The 19,686-nt window shown below is 37.0% G+C and overlaps 1 protein-coding gene across 1 annotated transcript in view; it reads right to left on the minus strand.

The window, feature by feature from the left end:
• The window catches only part of ADGRG4 (adhesion G protein-coupled receptor G4), a 108,068-nt gene that overhangs the window by 27,144 nt on the left and 61,238 nt on the right, over positions 1 to 19,686 (minus strand). Inside the window, exons 11-13 of the mRNA XM_021932722.2 lie at positions 17,993 to 18,209; positions 16,459 to 16,621; positions 1,276 to 1,410 (exon numbers count right to left, since the gene is read on the minus strand). Coding sequence (XP_021788414.2) covers positions 1,276 to 1,410; positions 16,459 to 16,621; positions 17,993 to 18,209 — 515 coding nt within the window. The remainder of the gene's footprint in view (positions 1 to 1,275; positions 1,411 to 16,458; positions 16,622 to 17,992; positions 18,210 to 19,686) is intronic.

Raw genomic sequence — 19,686 nt, forward strand, 5'->3', positions numbered from 1 at the left:
ATTTAGATAGAGAAAAGAGTGGCTAGAGAACTCCAGGGGAACAGAAAGTCTTACAGACATAGCTGGAGGTGACATGGTATAGTTGAGGTGGTATATGGTATGGGTATGTGCTATATTTTGAGTTGACCCAGTGCAATCTCCCACAAAAGAAATGTGAATATTTGACCATTAGAAATTCATTACTTTGGATAACCTCTTTAGAAATACAAACACATCTAGGAAAATTAATGTATTGACTTCTTAAATACATGAACTTTCAAGTCAGATAGCCTGAGTTTGATTCCTAGCTGCGCCACTTTTTAAGTATGTGGCCTTGGGAAAAATTACTTAAACTTTTTGAGTCTTGACTTCTCATGAGAAGTAGATGAAATAATAAATGTAAATATTAACAATTAATAGTGTTCATTATCTTCAAATTCATGCAAACTCTGATTACTGTCTTCCCAATAAATAGATGAGACAGAGTGGTCTAAATGAATGAGCCTTTTGTTAGGCAGAGACCTAAGACAGGATAATAATAATAATAGTAGAGCAAACAGTTAACACGGTACTTATGTGCCAAGCAGTATTGTAAGCACTTTAAATACACTAACTCCTTTAATCCTTCAATAGCTCTATAAGGTATTCATATTACCCTATGCTACAGAGAAGGAAACTAAGGCACATGAAGGTTGAGTAACTTGCTTGAGGACACACAGGCAGAATACGGCATTGCCAGCTTTAAATTCAACCAGGCTGCCCCTGAGTCCACACTCTTCAGCATCACATCAGGCTGCCTCTGTTTTCTAGTGGGTGAGGACTGCAGCCTTCAGGGAAAGTTCTGTGGGGGCTGTGGGAAGTAGCAACAAATGCCTGCAGGCAAATGTCCTTCTGGATACCACCCAGCTTCAAAGGAATTGGCCCAAAATAGTGGACATGTTGGCTTTGAGGAGCCAGGGGAGATTTGGGAGGAAAGCACTGACAAGCCGAAACATTATTTCATCAGGAGAACTCGCTGTTCTTTTCTGGCTTTGAAACATCTTGAGACCTCTGTTTAGCCACCAGATAATCCTTAAGGTCCCTTCCAAAGCTGAGATGTTGTGAAAATTAAAAACTGTAGAACATCATTAAAGTAGACGTTGATTCATGTTAAGGGGCAAGGGTTGTGCTGGAAGACTTGTGGAATCAATCAGCATATTCTAAAATAAACAGAATATCATGAAAATAGCAAGAGTTCATAATTACAATGAGTCACCATATGCCAGTTCATCACAGTCACCACAGGCAAGAATTTACCTTAAAGAGTGAAGTTTGGCCAAAGAAATTAAACAAGATCGTTTGTAAGTTGCTAAGAGGAATTCTCTCCGTCAGTGATTTAGGCAAATATATGGAAGCCAAAATCCCTCCCACAGGGACATTGCCTAGGAAAATCTGTCAAGAAAAGCCAAAAAATGAAAATTGGAGTCTTCATTCATCATAGTGAAGTCTTGCCCACCTACCTCCCACCCCAGTTCAGCCTCAGAATATCACTCAAAGGGCTGAAAGGTGGGAACTAGCTCCATAAGCTATGATATACTTTTCTCACACACACACACACACACACACACACACATATACAATCACAGGCCAAGACATGATCCTGGTACACATAGACATAGACACGAACACACATCATCTTTTCCTTTCTAAGCCTATTCCTGAGGTTCTCTCCCTCTGAGGTTCTCTCCCTTTGATCTCCTTTCACCTGGGTAATAATAGAGATGAGAGGGAAATGACAAATTAGGTCATTTGCCCTGATTATTAGAAATAAAGACCAGTCTTGGAAATCAGGATACCGTCCTCCATATGATAAAAGGAAAAAACAAAACAACAACAAAAAACACAATACAATGGTATTAGGCACTTTCCTCATAGTTTATGGAGCAATGTTTTGGCTAAAAAGTGAAGCAGTAAAGTGAGGCATTAGCGCTTAGCAATTCTGCTGCATGTCACAGCTATGGTTTGAATATGTCCCCCCAAAAGCATGTACTAGAAACTTAATCCCCAATGTGATAATAATGGGGGCTGGGGCACAATGGGATATGTTCAGGTCATGAAGGCTCCACCCTGTTGAATGGATCAATGCCAATTATAAAAGGGCTTGAGGCTGTGAGTTAAATCTTTTGTTCTCTCTCTCCCTCTCTTTGCACATCTGCCATTGGATGACACAGCAAGAAGGCTCTCACCGCAGGTGGCCCCTTGATCTTCGACTTCCCAGTCGTCAGAACTGTGAACCAATAAATTTCTCTTCATCAGAAATTACCCATTCTGTGGTATTCTGTTATAGCCGCACAAAATGGAATAAGACATTCACTATTAGAAGTATTTGCTGAGTTGATTGGTAATAGTATTTGACAAGTACTGGAACATTTTTGAGAGTCAAAAAGGCTTTGTTAATAATTACACTAAGTCCACAGCCATAAATCGGGACTCTCCCAGACAAAACAGGATATGTGGACACACTTACTTGCATTCTCCCATTTAATCTATCAACTCTGAGAGGTAAGTTGTATTATGGCAACAGGAAATGGCTTAGAAAGGTTAAGTGACTTGCTTAGGGTCACACAACTGAGATGTGGTTGAACAAAGATATATACGATTTTGGCCCACTTTTAAAATTTATCTGTTGCCTCTCAAGTTGCTATTATCTAGCTGGGTGTATAACGGGGGTTAAAAGTGAATAATATTTCTAAAAATGACTTGTAGTCTCAAAAGCCATATGGCTCTTTGCTAAGCAGAAATGAACTCTGCTGGGGCAGTCAAGTACCATGGAGAAGACATGATTTAGCTTCTACATGTAAGCAATTTGGTACCAAGAATACAACCGGTGTTGTTTGTTTTGTCTCTCCACCAAGATTCATGATAGAAAACCCCATTGTAAACAAAATACACTGGGAATTCAACATCTGTTTCAGTATGGCTAAGTAGCTCCTAATAAACTCAACCCTCCTGCATGTAACAACAATACAAAGTAACAACGACTTGAAGGCACTGGAAAATTACCAGACAGTTTCTGGAGAAGAGTAAACACTTGGAAAAAGGTAACATCACAAGGTGGGGTACCCGTTTTTACAGCTTGCAGCCTGATGGCAGGCTGAAACTAATGCTGTGAAGGACATCTAAAACTTTGATTTTTTTTTTTTTCTAAATTGCAGTCTTTGTGGAATGAAGAACCAGAAACAAAAGTCAGGGCAACCATAGCCACTGGGAGGTGATGGGGGTTGTGGGGGGACATCTGGAATGGAAAGCGGGATCCAAAATTCTGAGTATAAATTCTGCCCAAATATCTGCCTTACCTCTGGACCACATATGTACAGGACAGATTTCCACTAAGAATGAAGGAAGTTAACTGAGATTTGAACTGCCACTGAAGAGATGGTGTCTACAGTATAGACCAACCAAGTTAATTGCCTGTTATGACAAAAATCTATAATCTACAAAAGAATAGAGTAGAATCTAGAGTGTTCATATATAACATTTATAATACCCAGGACATAATCCAAAATTACTCAATATATGAAGAAAAAATGTGACCCATTTTTAAAAGACAACCAATGGAGTTAAACCTTGAGATGATCCAGATATTAGAATTAGCAGACAAGGATTTTAAAGCAGCTAGGATAACTATGCTGAGGTATTTAAAATAAAATATGTTTGCAATTAATGGAGAGAGGAAATAATAGCAAAAAAAAATATGGAAACATACAAAATAGAAATTCTAAACTTTAAGCATAATATTGGAATTTTTAAAAAAGTAAATTTTATTGTTTGTATTTAAGGTATATAACATGATATTATGGGATACATATAGAGAGTAAAAAGGTTACTATAGTAAAGCAAATTAACATATCCATGATCTCACATAGTTACCTCTTTTTTTGTTGTTTTTATGGCAAGAGTAGCTAAAATCTATTCATTTAGCATGAATTCCAAAAACAGTACAATTTTTAAAATTGCACAGGATGGGTCCAATAGTAACACAAAAACAACAGATGTCTGCAAATTTAAAGGTAGATCAGCAGAAATGATCCCTTTAGAAGAATAGATAGTGAAATAATTAAAAACATAAACAGTCTCAGGGATATGTGGGGAAGTATCAAAAGGTCTTACATACAAGTAATTGGAGTCTCAAAAGAAGAGGAAAGAGAAAATGGTGAGGAAACAGTATTTGAAGGAATAACAGTGAAAATTTCCCCAAATTCAGTAAAAGGTATAAATTTACATATTCAAGAAGCTCAGCAAATCCTTGGCACGATAAGAACAAAGAAAAAAAATGCCCAGGCATATAATAGTCAAACTGCAGAATATCAAAGAAAATATTTTAAAAAGCCAGAGAAAATTTATACATTATATACAGAGAAACAAGAACTCAAATGATTACTGATTTCTCTTCAGAAAACATAGAGGCCAGAAGAGAGTGAAACGATATCTTTAAAATGCTGGGGACTGGGGGAAGGACTTGCCAATCCCGAATCCTATAGCAAACAAAAATATCCTTCAAGCATAAAGATAAAATAAAGACATTTTCAGATAAATTAAAAACTAAGAAAATTTATCATCATCAGACCGGCATTACAATAAATCCTAAGTGAATATTTTTTGAGCTGAAGGGAAATGATACCAAATAGAACTCTGACCTTCAGGAAGGAATGAAGAGCATAAAAAATAATAAGAGCATTTACTAAGTAAATGTAAAAAACCATTTTTTCTCTCAATTTTTAAAAATAACATAGGACTTTTTAAAGTAATGACTATAACATTGTCTTGTGAAGTTTATAATTTTTTTGTGTAAAATGTGTGTGTGACAATTATAGCATAAAAAACAGGGGGCATAAATTGATACGTCTAGTTTAAAGTTTCTACATTTTACATGAAGCAGTACAATATTAACTCTAAGTAGACTGTAAAAAATATACAAGTGTATATTATAATCTCTAGAGCAACCATCAAGAAAAAAATGCAGGCCAGGCTTGGTGGCTCACGCCTGTAATCCCAGCACTTTGGGAGGCTGAGGCAGGTGGATCACTTCACGTCTGGAGTTTGAAACCAGCCTGACCAACATGGTGAAACCCTGTCTCTACTTAAAAAAAAAAAAGCCGTGCGTAGTGGCACATGCCTGTAGTCCCCTCTACTCTGGAGGCTGAGGCACAAGAATCACTTGAACCCAGGAGGCGGAGGTTGCACTGAGCCCAGATCGTGCCACTGCACTCCAGCCTGGGTAACAGAGGGAGACTCCAAAAAGAAAGGAAAGGAAGGGAGAAAGGAAGGAAGGAAGGAAGGAAGGAAGGAAGGAAGGAAGGAAGGAAGGAAAAAAGAAAGAAAGAAAGAGAAAGAAAGAAAGAAAGAAAGAAAGAAAGAAAGAAAGAAAGAAAGAAAGAAGAAAGAAAGAAAGAGAAAGAAAGAAAGAAGGGAAGAAAGAAAGAAAGAAAGAGAAAGAAAGAAAGAAAGAAAGAAAGAAAGAAGGAAAGAAAGAAAGAAAGAAGGAAAGAAAGAAAGAAGGAAAGAAAGAAAGAAAGAAAGGCAAATATATACAATTAAAGAATCGGTAAACAATTAAAATTCAACTATAATAAATGTTAAAATAAAGCAAGAGACAACAGGAAAGAAAGAACAGAGGAACAAAAGCCAGAGGGATAGACAGAAATTAAAATAAAATGATAGTTCAAATCTAACCACATAAATAATTACATTAAATGTTAAAAAAAACTACACACTCCAATTAAAAGTCAGATATTATCAGGATGGATAAAAAATGAAACACAAACTATATGCTATCTACAAGAGGTACACTTTAAATATAAAGACAGCTAGAAAGCAAATGAATATAAAATATACATTTGTACCTTTTAGAGTAACCATAAGAAGGCTTGGATGACTTGGTTTTTTATATTGAAACCAGATAAAATAATTTCAAGACAGTATTATGAAAGATAAAGAGGGATATTTAATAATGATAAATAGGTTTGGGGGTAGGATTAGTATTAGAAAGACAAACCAACACAAATGTATATGTGCTTAATAAAAGAGCCCCAAAATAAACAAAGCAAAACTTGAAAGGAATAAATGGAGAAATAGACAGTTGCACAAAATTAGAGATTTTAACACCCTTTTCAACTAGAGAACAACTAGGATAAAACAAAGATGATTGGAACAACACTGCTGGCACCTTGACCTATATCCAACAACTGTAGAATGCTATTTTTTTTTGAATTCCATGTGAAACATTCACCAAAATAAATCACACACTGGGATACAAAATAAGTGCTCTGAATCAGTGTCCAATATATGGTACTGTTTTTCCCATAGCCAGGATTCACAGTTCCAGGAATCAAGAGTTGGAAGTGGAAGTGACACTACTCACCATCACCCCTAATGATCCACTAGCAAAATTTTTGCTTCCTATTCCCACAATATTACATTCGGCTGGCCTAGAGGTCTTAGTTCCCGAGGGAGGAATGCTGCCACCAGGAGACACAACATCGATCCCCTTAAACTGGAAGTTAAGATTGCCACCTGGACACTTTGGGCTCCTCCTACTTTTAAGTCAATAGGCTAAGAAGGGCGTTACAGTGTTGGCTGGGGTGATTGACTCGGACTATCAAGATGAAATCAGTCTCCTACTCCACAACGGAGGTAAGGTACGCATGGAATACAGGAGATCCATTAGGGCATCTCTTAGAGTTACCATGCCCTGTGATTAAGGTCAATGGGAAACTACAACAGCCCAACCAGGCAGGACTACAAATGGCCCAGACTTTTCAAGAATGAAGGCTTGGGTCACTCCACCAGGAAAAAAACCACGACCTGCGGAGGTGCTTGCTGAAGGCAAAGGGAATACAGAATGGGTAGCAGAAGAAGGTAGTCATCAATACCAGCTATGACCACGTGACCAGCTACAGAAACAGAGACTGTAATTGTCATGAGTATTTCCTCCTTCTTTTGTTAAAAACATGTTTGTGCATGTATACACTTGTACTAAGAAAATGTCTTCATTTTATTTCTTTTTTCCTTTATCATGTGACATAGGATTTACTGACTTCATATCAGCATTTAAGTATTGTTAATTTTATGTAATAGTATTTGTGTTGGGGATTTGTGCATTTCCAGTTGTACAAAGGATAGTCGTATTCTGTTAAACATAATTATGACCTTATTATTGTCTTTATTTGAAGATTATGTGTGATCTCAGGAGATGTATATGGGTTCAACTTGGAAAGGGATGGATTTGTGATGGTTAATACTGAGTGTCAACTTGATTGGATTGAAGGATACAAAGGATTGATCCTGGGTGTGTCTGTGGGGGTGTTGCCAAAGGAGATTAACATTTGAGTCAGTGGGCTGGGAAAGGCAGACCCACCATTAATTGGGTGGGCACCATCTAATCAGCTTCCAGCAAATGTAAAGCAGGCAGAAAAACGTGAAAAGGAGAGACTGGCTTAGCCTCCCAGCCTACATCTTTCTCCTGTGCTAGACGCTTCCTGCCTTTGAACATCAGACTCCAAATTCTTCAATTTTGAGACTCGGACTGACTCTCCTTGCTCCTCAAGCTTGCAGACAGCCTATTGTGGGACCTTATGATCATGTAAGTTAATACTCAGTAAACTCATATATATATGTGTGTGTGTGTATTTACATATATATATACACACACACACACACACACATATATCCTACTAGTTCTGTCCCTCTAGATAACTCTGACTAATACAATAAGCTTCAACCAATGTAAATGGATTGAAATTATACTAAGTATATTCTGTGACCAAAATGGAATAAACAAGAAATCAATAACAATAAGATATCTTAGGCTGGGTGGGGTGGCTCATGCTTGCCATCCTAACACTTTGAGAAGTTGAGTTTGAGACCAGCCTGGGCAACATGGAGAGATCTCATCTCTACAAATAATTTTTTTAAAAGTAACCAGGTGTGGTGACATGCACTTGTGGTCCCAGCTACTCGGGAGGCTGAGGTGGGAGGATCACCTGAGCCCAGGAGGCTGAGGCTACAGTGAGTCGTGATTATGCCACTGTGCTCCAGCCTAGGTGACAGAGTGAGACCTTGTCTCAAAAAATAATAATACAATATCTTAGATAGCTCCAAATACTTGTAATTGAAATAATACACTCCTAAATAATCCACAGACTAAAGAAAAAAATAGAAAATATTTTGAACTGACATAATAAAAATACAACATATAAAAATTTGTGAACTACAGCTAAAGCAGTGCTTAGAAAGATATTTACAGCTTTTTAGGATTATGTTACAAAAGAAGAAAGGTCTAAAATGAATGATCTACAGATCCACATTAAGAAGCTAGACAGGCCAGGAGTTGTAGCTCACACCTGTAGCCCCAGCACTTTGGGAGGCTGAGGCAGGAGGATTGCTTGAAGCTAGGAGTTCGAGACCACAGCAGACAACAAAGAAAGACCCTGTCTTTACAAAATAAAAAAATCTAAAAATTAGCCGGGTGCGGTGGTATGTGCCTGTAGTCCCAGTTACTGGGGAGGCTGAGGTGGGAGGATTGCTTGAGTACAGAAGTTGAAAGTTGCTGTGAGCTATGGTCACACCACTGTACTCCAGCCTGGGTGACAGAGAGATTTCATTAAAAAGAAGAGGAAGAAGAGGAAGAAGAAGAAGCAGAAGAAGAAGAGGAAGAAGCAGAAGAAGCAGAAGCAGCAGCAGGAGAAGAAGGAGGAGGAGAAGAAGGAGGAGAAGGAGAAACAGCAGCAGCAGCTATGTAAAGAAGACAAAAATAAAGCCAAAGTAAGTATAAGAAAGGAAGTAATAAATATAAAATCAGATATCAAAAAGTAGAAAACAAGTAATAGGGAAAATTAACAAGGCCAAAAGTTGTTTAAAAGGATCAACAAAATGGAAAAATCCCTATACTATCAAAAATAAAGGAACAAAAAAAGAAATTACCAACATCAGAAATGAAAGAAGGTTTATTACTATAAATCAGAGGTTGACAAATGAACCAGCAAGCCAAATCCTTCCTAAGGCTTGTTTTCGTATTGCTCTGAGCTAAGAATAGATTTTACATGCCATTTTTAGGTTTTGTTGTTGTTGTTGTTGTTAATAGCTTTATTGAGACTTTACTCACATACCATATACTTTATCCATTTAATGTATACAGTTCATTGGCTTTCATCACATTCAGAGTTGTGCAACTATCACTACAATCAATTTTAGACTATTTCTATCACTTCAAAAAGAACCCCTGTATGAATGGATGAACAAAATGTGGTAAATACATACAATGGAACATTATTCAGCCTTAAAAAATTAGCAAATTCTAACATGCTACAACATAGATGAACCCTGAAGACATTTTGCAAAGTGAAAAAAGCCAGTCACAAAGAACAAATATTGTATGATTCCATATACATGAGGTACCTAGAGTAGTCAAAATCACACGATCTGGAAGAATTGTGGTTGTCAAGGGCTAGGAGAGGGACGAATGGGGACTTGTTATTCAATGGGTCAGCTACTGGGGAGGCTGACCTCCCTAGTAGTTTTGGGAAGACGAACAATGTTCTGCAGACATAAGATGGTGACAGTTGCACAACATACATTTCATTTTTAAAAGGTTGCACAAAGAAAGAAGCAGAGGGAGAGGAGAGAACGAGAGGGAAGGAAAAGAGAGGAAAGCAAGGGAAGGAGAGGCGAGGAGAAGAGAGAGAGCGAGAAGAGAGGAGAAGAGAGGGAAGGAGAAGACAGGAGAAGGGAGAGAAGAAGAGAGGAGAAGAGAAAGAAGGAGAGGAGAGGGCAGGAGGCGAGAGGAACGGAGAGCAGAACAAAAACAAAAATATAAGAACATTCAGCAGACAGAGACCACCTGTGGCTTGCAAAGCCTAAAATATTTATTATCTGCCCTTTACAGAAAGTTTGCTGACTCCTGCTATAAATCCTACAGACGTTAAAAAAAAAGGAAAATATCATAAATTATTGCCAATAAGCTTGACAAGTTAGATGAAATAAACTCTTAGAAAAATACAACTCTGCAAGAAAAATACAACTATCCAAAAACTGACACAAGATGAATCAGAAAATCTGAATGGCTCTCTATCCACTAAATGAATCTAGTTTGATATCAAAAAACTTCCCACAAAGAAATTTCAGACCCAGAGCGTTTCCTAGTGAACCCTATCAAGCATTTAATGAAATGATAGCAATGTTACACAAACTCTTTCTGAAAGTAGAAGAGGGACCATTTCCCTACTCACTTTTAGAATGTTGCCAAAATCTTTCTAAAGCCTGACTAATAAATCACAAAAAAAGAAAATTTCAGACCAATACTCTTCATGAATGTAAGGGCAAAAATACTTCACAAAACATAAGATAAACACTTAGAAAATAGCAATACATAAACATGATGATGCATCATGACCAGTAGGGTTTCTTCCAGGAATGCAAGATTGGCTTAACATTTTAAAATCAATATAATTTACCATATTAAGAGAATAAAGAGGAAAGCCAAATGATTACTTCAAGAGATACAGAAAAAGCTTTTGACAAAATTCAACAACAATTTGTGATAAATTTTTTCAGGAAACCAGGAGTAGTAGTAACTGCCTCAATCAAATAAAGAACATCTTTTTAAAAAAACAAAACAAAAACATGGGTAACATCGCAGTAATGGAAAAACAGTGAATACTTTTCTCCTAATATTAAAAATAAGACAAGGATGCCCACTTTAACCACTTCTATTCAACATTTTGTTGGAAGTACTAAACATCAGAATAGGCCCCCAGAAAGAAATAAAAGGAATAAAGATCAGTAAAGAATACATAAAACTCTCTATTGTCAGATGATGTTGGCTCACATGGAAAGTTCTAAGGAATCTCTAAAACAATTATTAGCAGCAATAAGTGAATTTAGCAAGTGCGTAAGAAACAAAATGTGTGTATATATATTATAGCATATAATATAAATAATATTTCATATGTAACCAATTCCATTTTTATATACTAACGGCAAATGATTGGAATATCTAGTTTTAAAACTATTCCATTTTCAACAGTATCAAAAAACAAAATACTTAGGAATAAATTTATCAAAAGACATGCAATATTTCCCTACCTAAACTACAAAACATTGCTGAGAGAAATGTAAATAGAACTAAATAAATGTTCCTAGATTAGAAGACTCGATATTAGTAAGAAACAAATTCTCCCCAAATTGACCAATAACTTCAACTCAATCCAAATCATAATCTCAGCAAGCTTTTTATATAAATTGATCAGCAGATTCAAAAATTTATATGGACATGCAAAAGGCTTAGAATAACCAAAGCAACCTTGAAAAGCAACAATGTTGAAGTATTTATATTACCTGACTTCAACACTTTAGGAACCAAGACGACCTGGTAATAACATAAGAGTTAAAACAAAACAAAACAGAATAGGAAAGCCCAGAAATAGCCTTACATTTACACAACTATTTGATTTTTCGTCAAAGGTACCAAAGCAAGCCAATGGGGAAGGAAAAGTCTTTTCAATAAATGGTGCTGGAAATACTGGATATCTACGTAAAACAAAATGATCCTCAACTCCTACCTCACGGAATACATAAATCAATTAATTGAGTTTTAAACGTGAAAGCTAAAATCATAAAGCTTTTAAAGAAAAGCATAAGAGAATGTTTTCATGGCTTCCTGATAGACAAAAGTATCCTAGACAAGTCATATATGGTTATTCATAAAAGAAAACAGAAGTATAAATTAGACTTCATGAAAATTAAAAACTTTTGGTGAGCACAATGGCACACACCTGTAATCCCAGCACTTTGGTAGGCCAAGGTGGGAGGATTGCCTGAGCCCAGGAGTTCGAGACCAGCCTGGGCAACAAAGCCCCATCTCTACAAAAAATCAAAAAATTAGTCAGGCATGGTGGTGCATGCCTGTGATCCCAGCTACATGTGAGGCTGAGGCAGGAGGATTGCTTGAGCCCAGGAGGTCAAGGCTGCAGTGATCTGTGTTCAAGCCACAGCATTCCAGCCTGGGTAAAAGAGTGAGACCCACTCTCATACAACAACAACAACAAAAAAAAAAAAAAAAAAAAGAAAGAAAGAAAGAAAAAAGAAAGAAAGAAAGAAAAAAGAAAATAAGGAAGTGAAAAACTGCTCATCAAAATACATTATTAAGACAATACATAGGCAAGCCATAAGGAAAACATTTTCAAAACATACATCTGATAAATTGCTTGTATCCAGAATGTGTAAAGAACACTTACAACTCAGTAATAAGAGGGATGCCCACTTTTACCATTTCTATTCAATATAGTACTGGAAGTCCTAGTCATAGCAATCAGACACGAGTAAGAAATAAAGGGCATCCAAATTGGAAAAGAAGAAGTCAAGTTGTTGCCATTCACCAATGATGTGAATGTATACCTAGAAAACCATAACAACTCATTCAAAAAGCTCCTATATCTGATAAATGAATTCAGTAAAGTCTCAGGTTACAAAATCAATGTACACAAATCAGCAGCACTGCTATACACCAACAGCAACTAAGCTGAGAATCAAATAAAGAGCTCAATCTTTTTTACAACAGCTGCAAAATAACTAAAATAAAATACCCAGGAATATACTTAATCAAGGAGGTGAAAGATTTCTACAAGGAAAACTACAAAACACTGTTTAAAGAAATCATAGATGACACAAACAAATGGAAACACATCCCTTGCTCATGATGGAAAGAATCAATACTGTGAAAATGACCATACTGCCAAAAACAATCTATAGATAATACAGTTCCCACCAAAATACCATCATCATTCTTACGGAACTAGAAAAAAAATTCTAAAGTTCATATGGAATCAAAAAAGGCCCACATAGCCAAAGCAATTCAAAGCAAAAAGAACAAATCTGGAGGCATCGTATTACCCAACTTCAAATTATACTACAAGGCTATAGTTACCAAAACAGCATGGTACTGGTATAAAAATAGGCACATAGGCCGGGCGCAGTGGCTCAAGCCTGTAATCCCAGCACTTTGGGAGGCTGAGATGGGTGGATCACGAGGTCAGGAGATCGAGAACATCCTGGCTAACATGGTGAAACCCCATCTCTACTAAAAAAATACAAAAAACTAGCCAGGTGTGGTGGCGGGCACCTGTAGTCCCAGCTACTCGGGAGGCTGAGGCAGGAGAATAGTGTAAACCCGGGAGGCAGAGCTTGCAGTGAGCTGAGATCTGGCCACTGCACTCCAGCCTGGGTGACAGAGCGAGATTCCATCTCAAAAAAAAAAAAAGGTACATAGACCAATACAACATAATAGAAAACCCAGAAATAAAGCCAAATACTTACAGCTAACTGATCTTTGACAAAGCAAGTGAAAACATAAAGTGGAGAAGGGACACCCTGTTCCACAAATGGTGCTGGGATAATTGGTAACCCACACGGAGAAAAATGAAACTGGATCCCCATCCCTCGCATTATACAAATATCTACACAAGATGGATCAGTCTTAAACCTAAGACCTGAAACCATAAAAATTGTAGAAGATAACATCAGAAAAAAACCCTTCTGAACATTGGCATAGGCAAAGAATTCATGACTAAGACCCCAAAAGCAAATGCACAAACAGAAACAAATAAAAGGGATCAAATTAAACTAAAAAGCTTCTGCACAACAAAAGAAATAATCAACAGAGTCAACGGGCCATCCACAGAGTGGGAGAAAACATTTGCAAACTATGCATCCAACAAAGGACTAGTATCCAGAATCTACAAGGAACTCAAACAAATCAGCAAGAAAAAATCAAATGATCCTATCAAAAAGTGGGCAAAGGACATACATAGACAATTCTCAAAAGAAGATAGACCAACACCCAACAAACATATGAAAAAATATTCAACATCACTAATCATCAGGGAAATGTAAATTAAAACCACCATGAGATACCACCTTACTCCTGTAAGAATGGCCATAATTAAAAAGTCAATAAACAATAGATGTTGGCGTGGATGTGGTGAAAAGGAAACATTTTTATACAGCTGGTGGAAATGTAAATTATTGCAACCACTGTGGAAGACAGTACGGAGATTCCTTAAAGAACTAAACTTAGAACTACCATTCCATCTAGCAATCCCACTACTGGGTATCTACCCAAAGGAAAAGAAGTCATTATATGAAAAAGGCACATGCACACACATGTTTAAAGCACACAATTCACAGTTGCAAAGATATGGAACCAACCTAAGTGTCCATCAACTAAACAAGTGGATAAAGAAAATGTGGTATATATACACCATGGAATACTACTCAGCCGTAAAAAGGAATGAAATCATGTCTTTTGCAGTAACTTGGATGGAACTAGAGGCCGTTATTCTAAGTGAAGTAACTCAGGAATGGAAAACCAAATATCATATGTTCTCACTTACAAATAGGAGCTAAGCTATGGGGACACAAAGGCATAAGAATGATATAATGGACTTTGGGGACTCAAGGGAAAGGGTGGTAGAGGGTGAAGGATAAAAGACTGCATATTGGGCACGGAGTGTACACTGCTGAGGTGATGAGTTCACTAAAAATCTCAGAAATCACTACTAAACAACTTATCCATGTAACCCCAAACCACCTGTATCCCAAAAACTATTGCAATAAAAAAAGAAAACTACCCAATTTAAAAATGGGCAAAAGATTTTAACAGATATTTCACCAAAGACATACAAATAACCAATATGAACAGGGAAAATTACTCCACATCATTTGCCACTCTAGAAAACACTATGACAGTTTCTACTACATTTAAACATATACCTACAGGCTGGGTGAGGTGGCTCATGCCTGTAATCCTAGCACTTTGGGAGGACAAAGTGGGTGGATAACTTGAGGCCAGGAGTTTGAGACTAGCCTGGCCAGCATGGCTAAACCCCGTCTCTACTAAAAATACAAAAATTAGCTGGACAAGGTGGCAAGTGCCTGTAATCCCAGCTACATGGGAGGCTGAGGCGGGAGAATCGCTTGAATCTGGGAGGCAGAGGTTGCAGTGAGCAGAGATAGTGCCACTGCAATCCAGCCTGGGCAGCAGCGTGAGACTCCATCTCAAAAAATAAAAAGAAATAATAAATAATAAACATATACCTATGAGCCAGCAATTCCATTCCTAGGTGTTTATCCAAGACATACAAAAACATATGATCACATAAAAACTTATACACAAAGGTTCATAGCAGGATTATTCATAATAGCCAAACTGGAAACAATCCAAATGTCCATCAAGAGGAGAATAGACAAGGAATCTGTTGTACACCCATGCGTTCGAATATTATTCAGCAATAAAAAGGAACAAACTACTGAAACAAAAGGATGACTAAAAAAATTATGCTACATGAAAGAAGCCTTATACAAGACAGTACATATTATAAGATTTCATTTATATAGTGTTGTAGAACAGGAAAAACTATGTCAGAAAAATATAAGAACAGTGATTGCCGCTTCAGGTAGTAGTTTCAGAGCTTCACTTGGAAAGGGCACAAAGGGGTTTTCAGAGGTGATAGTAATATTCTATATCATTTTTAAAAATATAGACTCTCGCTCTGTTGCCTAGGCTGAAATGCAGTGGTGTAGTCATGGCTCACTGCATCCTTGATCTTCTGGTCTCAAGCGATCCTCCCACCTAAGCCTCTCATGTAGCTGGACCCCAGGTACATAATACCATGCCTGGCTAATTTTTTAGTTTTTTGTAGAGATGGGGTTTCACTATATTGCCCAGGCTGGTCTCAAACTCCTGGGTTCAAGTGATCCTCCCACATTGACCTCCCAAAGTGCTGGGATTACAGGAGTGGCACTGCACCTGGCCAACATTCTATATCTTAATAGGGGTTTGGATTACACAAATGTATGCATTTGTCAAAATTCAGAGGGTGTATACTTGGGATTTGTTCATTTTCTTATATGTACACTTTATTACATTTTTAATTGTTAAAAAAAAAAATCTAACCTCTGAAATTGTTTTGAGTAGGGTTGGCAGCCTATAACATGCCAAAGGCTAAGGTAGTATCATATGGTGGAAAGGGCCCAGGCTTTAAAGCCAGACAGGCATAGGTTTCAATCCTGGCTTAACCATTAGGCTATGTGTTCTTGGGCAAATTACTTCTCTGTTTCCTTATCTGCACAAAGGAGGTGGTAGCACAATGTCCAACATATAATGTGTTCCTTAAATGGTGGCCAATAATAAACTGACATTTGAGATAATTTGGGGTCACAGGGCCAAAGGCGGTATCACTGCACAATTCCCAGACACCACTTCAACCAAGGTGTTAGCCTACTAAAGATTATATATGAATCTTACCTGGGATGTCTGTATGTCCATAAGGTCCCCTGAAGATAAAACCTTAACAGAGTGCCCTCTCTCTCTCCCAAGGAGTAAATGAATGAAGACTTGAAACAGTGCTTGGCTGATTGGCTCTCAGTTCCCTGAGCTGCACTCACCTCAGGGTCTGTGCCTTCTTCATAGGAGTGAATGCTGAAGGCCATGCCATCAAACGTGTGGTCCACCCGCAGCACAGCCAAAGCCAGCCCGGCCACCGTCAGATTTGCTATCTGCCCAGAAAACTCCATCTTGTGACCAGTACGCTCAATTATCCTCAGAATTCTGCAAGAAACCACAGATGGAGAAGAGCATCCTACCCTTTAAAAGTAAAAAACCCATCCTCCTTGCAAGATTTCCTCATTGCAAGACTTTTCTTTGAGTTTTAATCGCTATCTTTATATCATTTAGGAATTATTAAATAAGAGCATTGGCTTTGGAATCAGACAAGTTGACATCTAAATCTTAGTTCCTCTAATTTCTAACTGTGTGGACAGATAAAATAATCTCACTTAGCTTCAGTTTCCTCACCTGCAAAGTTAGAATTAATATTACAATCATCTCAAAAGATTGTTGTGAAAATTAATGAAATTGTTACATGTAAGCCAGACCCTGCAGGACCTCGTGGGACTTTATAAGAAGTTTGGATTTTATTCTACGTGTAATGGAAAGCCACCTAGTGGTTTTAAAAGCAAAGTAAGGACATGATCTGATACCTACATTAAAAGATTACTCTGGGTGCTATGTAGAAGATGACCCATAGAGGGTCAAGAATGGAGGCAGAGAGACCATTTAGGAGGTTATTATAGACAGTCTGGTGAGAGAAATGGGACTAGGAATAGGGTGCTGGTGGCGGAGATGGAGAGAAGTAAATGAATTCCACCGGAATATTTAAGGGATTTTAAAAATAGATGTACAGTGACAAATACAAGAGTTGGTTATTAATTGGGTGTGAGTTAGAGGGAGGTAACTAGTACTATTCTCAAGTTTTCCACTTTAGCACTGGTTGGATACATTTTATAGACATTAAGAACACTGAGGGAGCACAAAAGTTGGGGGAATGGACTGGGGGTTTGGTTTGGGGTAACTGTTTACTTGAAAACTTGTTGTCACTAAGATTCAATTAGAATTCGAATACATCCTTTCACAACGAACGTTCGAGTAAAGTGACCCCATTGCATTGTACTAACTGAGCTACTGAGCTTTCAATGTGTAACTACCTGACTTTTAAAATCTATGATGACTGTATGCCAATAAATTGATAATATATACAGTCGTCCGTTCGTATTCTTGAGGGATCTGTTCCGGGACTCCCATGGATACAAAAATCCACAGATGCTCAAGTCCCTGATATAAAAAAAGGGTCGTATTTTCGTATAGCCTATGCACATCATTGTATATTTTAAATTATCTCTAGATTACTTATAATGCCTAATATAATGTAAATGCTATGTAAATAGTTGTTATGCTGTATTGTTTAGGGAATGATGACGAGAAAAAATTCATACTTATTCAGTATCGACACAAGATTTTTTTAAGGATATTTTCAATCTGTGGTGGTTTGAATTCACAAATGCAGAACGCACAGATACGGAGGGCCGACTGTATTTTAAATTTTTTAAAAATAATGTCTTTCACCAAAGTATTAGTACTTACTCATTGCTTACTTCATGCAGATCAGAGGCTGAATTGTTTTGCTTTTCCAAAACAACGTTGATTATTTGTAATACAATATGGGTTAGGTTCATACTTATCTCATCACATTGTGAAATATCTGATATTTTAGAAACAATAATCTTTGTCTCTTCTTTATCCAGGACTGGGGATTCATTTATCAAATTTAAAATATGCTCTGCAACATCCTGAGCATTCTCTGGGGAAAGAAAGTTGAGACATAAAAGCTTCATGACTTAGTCTTCTGCCATTCTGGTGTACTTCCTTTCCTTTAAAGAGTAAAGAGGGTGAGATGAGAATACCTGCCAAGGTAACATGTTTACAGAAGGAAAATATTGGCCCTTTGTTTCTACAATAGGTGTAGTCCCAGAAAGTAGAACATAAGTCACATTTTTATTCATTAAAAAGTTTTCATTCATTAAATCATTTTTCATACGCACCAGGGAAATCGTTTTGTCCCTGAAGAATTATCTTGACATTTGATTCTCATTAAATTGAGACTTTTGAGTATTGGATTGTGTTAAGTAGATCCCACCTTATACTCAAATATCAGCAAACACTCAGTCTATGTTTTCATAACTAAGGGTGATGGTTACATTTTCCTGTCAAGAACCATCAAACCACAGGAAAAAAAAAAAGCAAATATGGACTATGTCATAATAAAAAGCAGTTAATTTAGATTTTCCAGAGAGTAAGAACAATAGATATGAACTCGCCCACTTTTTTCTTCACTTTTTATTATGGAAATTTGCAAGCATACACAAAAGTAGAAAGAATTGTGTAATGAATCTCCATGTTCCTCATGAATAACTCAACTTCAACAAGTGTCAATGAATGGCTAATCTCATTTTCTCTACACTTCCACTCACCTTTTCCCCAACCCCATATTGTTTCAAAGCGAGTCCTGGATATGATATCATTTTATCCACACTTTAGTATGTATCTCTAAAATAAATGATTTTTACATGTCACAACGACAATAACAAATTAAATTTTAAAATTAGCAATAATATTCAAAATCATCAAATATCCTGCCAGTGCCCGAAAGTTCTTGTCTCATAAACGCTTCTTCTAAATAATTGTTTTGTTTGAATTATGACTCACTTTTAAAGTGAAGAGCTTTGTTAAACGAATACAGCACAAATTCGATTTTAGTTAAATATAACACAAATAAAGCTGAGCTTTCTTGTGGTGTCTTCCTAGCTTAAAGCACTCACATTCAAGTCCAGTAACCAAAATATAAAGGAAAATAATAAAAAATACAATTTGTTAAGAAAAATTCCCGAGAGAGCCAACACTCATAACACACTTAACCCAGGTTATATTACAAATAGTCAATTCTGTTTCAGAAAACAAAATAATTCAGCATAAAATTCATCCTCTCTCTTTCTGTCTGTATTTCTCTTCCTCTCTCTCTTTCAATGACCTCCATAGTTATCAGTGTCTCCTCAAATCTCTCTCCTATCCCAAGTTCCCCACAACTTAACACCTTCAAAAGCCTACACAGGCTACTTTTTGCTTTCTCCTTTTCTTCTTTATTTTCTTTCTTTATTCTCTTTTTTTTCTGCAAACAACTTTCTGTTCTCATCAATGTAAATTCAGCAATCATAACTGAGATCCTCTCAATTCCTCCCCAACCATTACCCCAATTTGTCCAACAATGCCTCACATGGGAA

Source organism: Papio anubis, chromosome X, assembly GCF_008728515.1.
Source record: "Papio anubis isolate 15944 chromosome X, Panubis1.0, whole genome shotgun sequence".
Taxonomy (NCBI): Eukaryota; Metazoa; Chordata; class Mammalia; order Primates; family Cercopithecidae; genus Papio; species Papio anubis.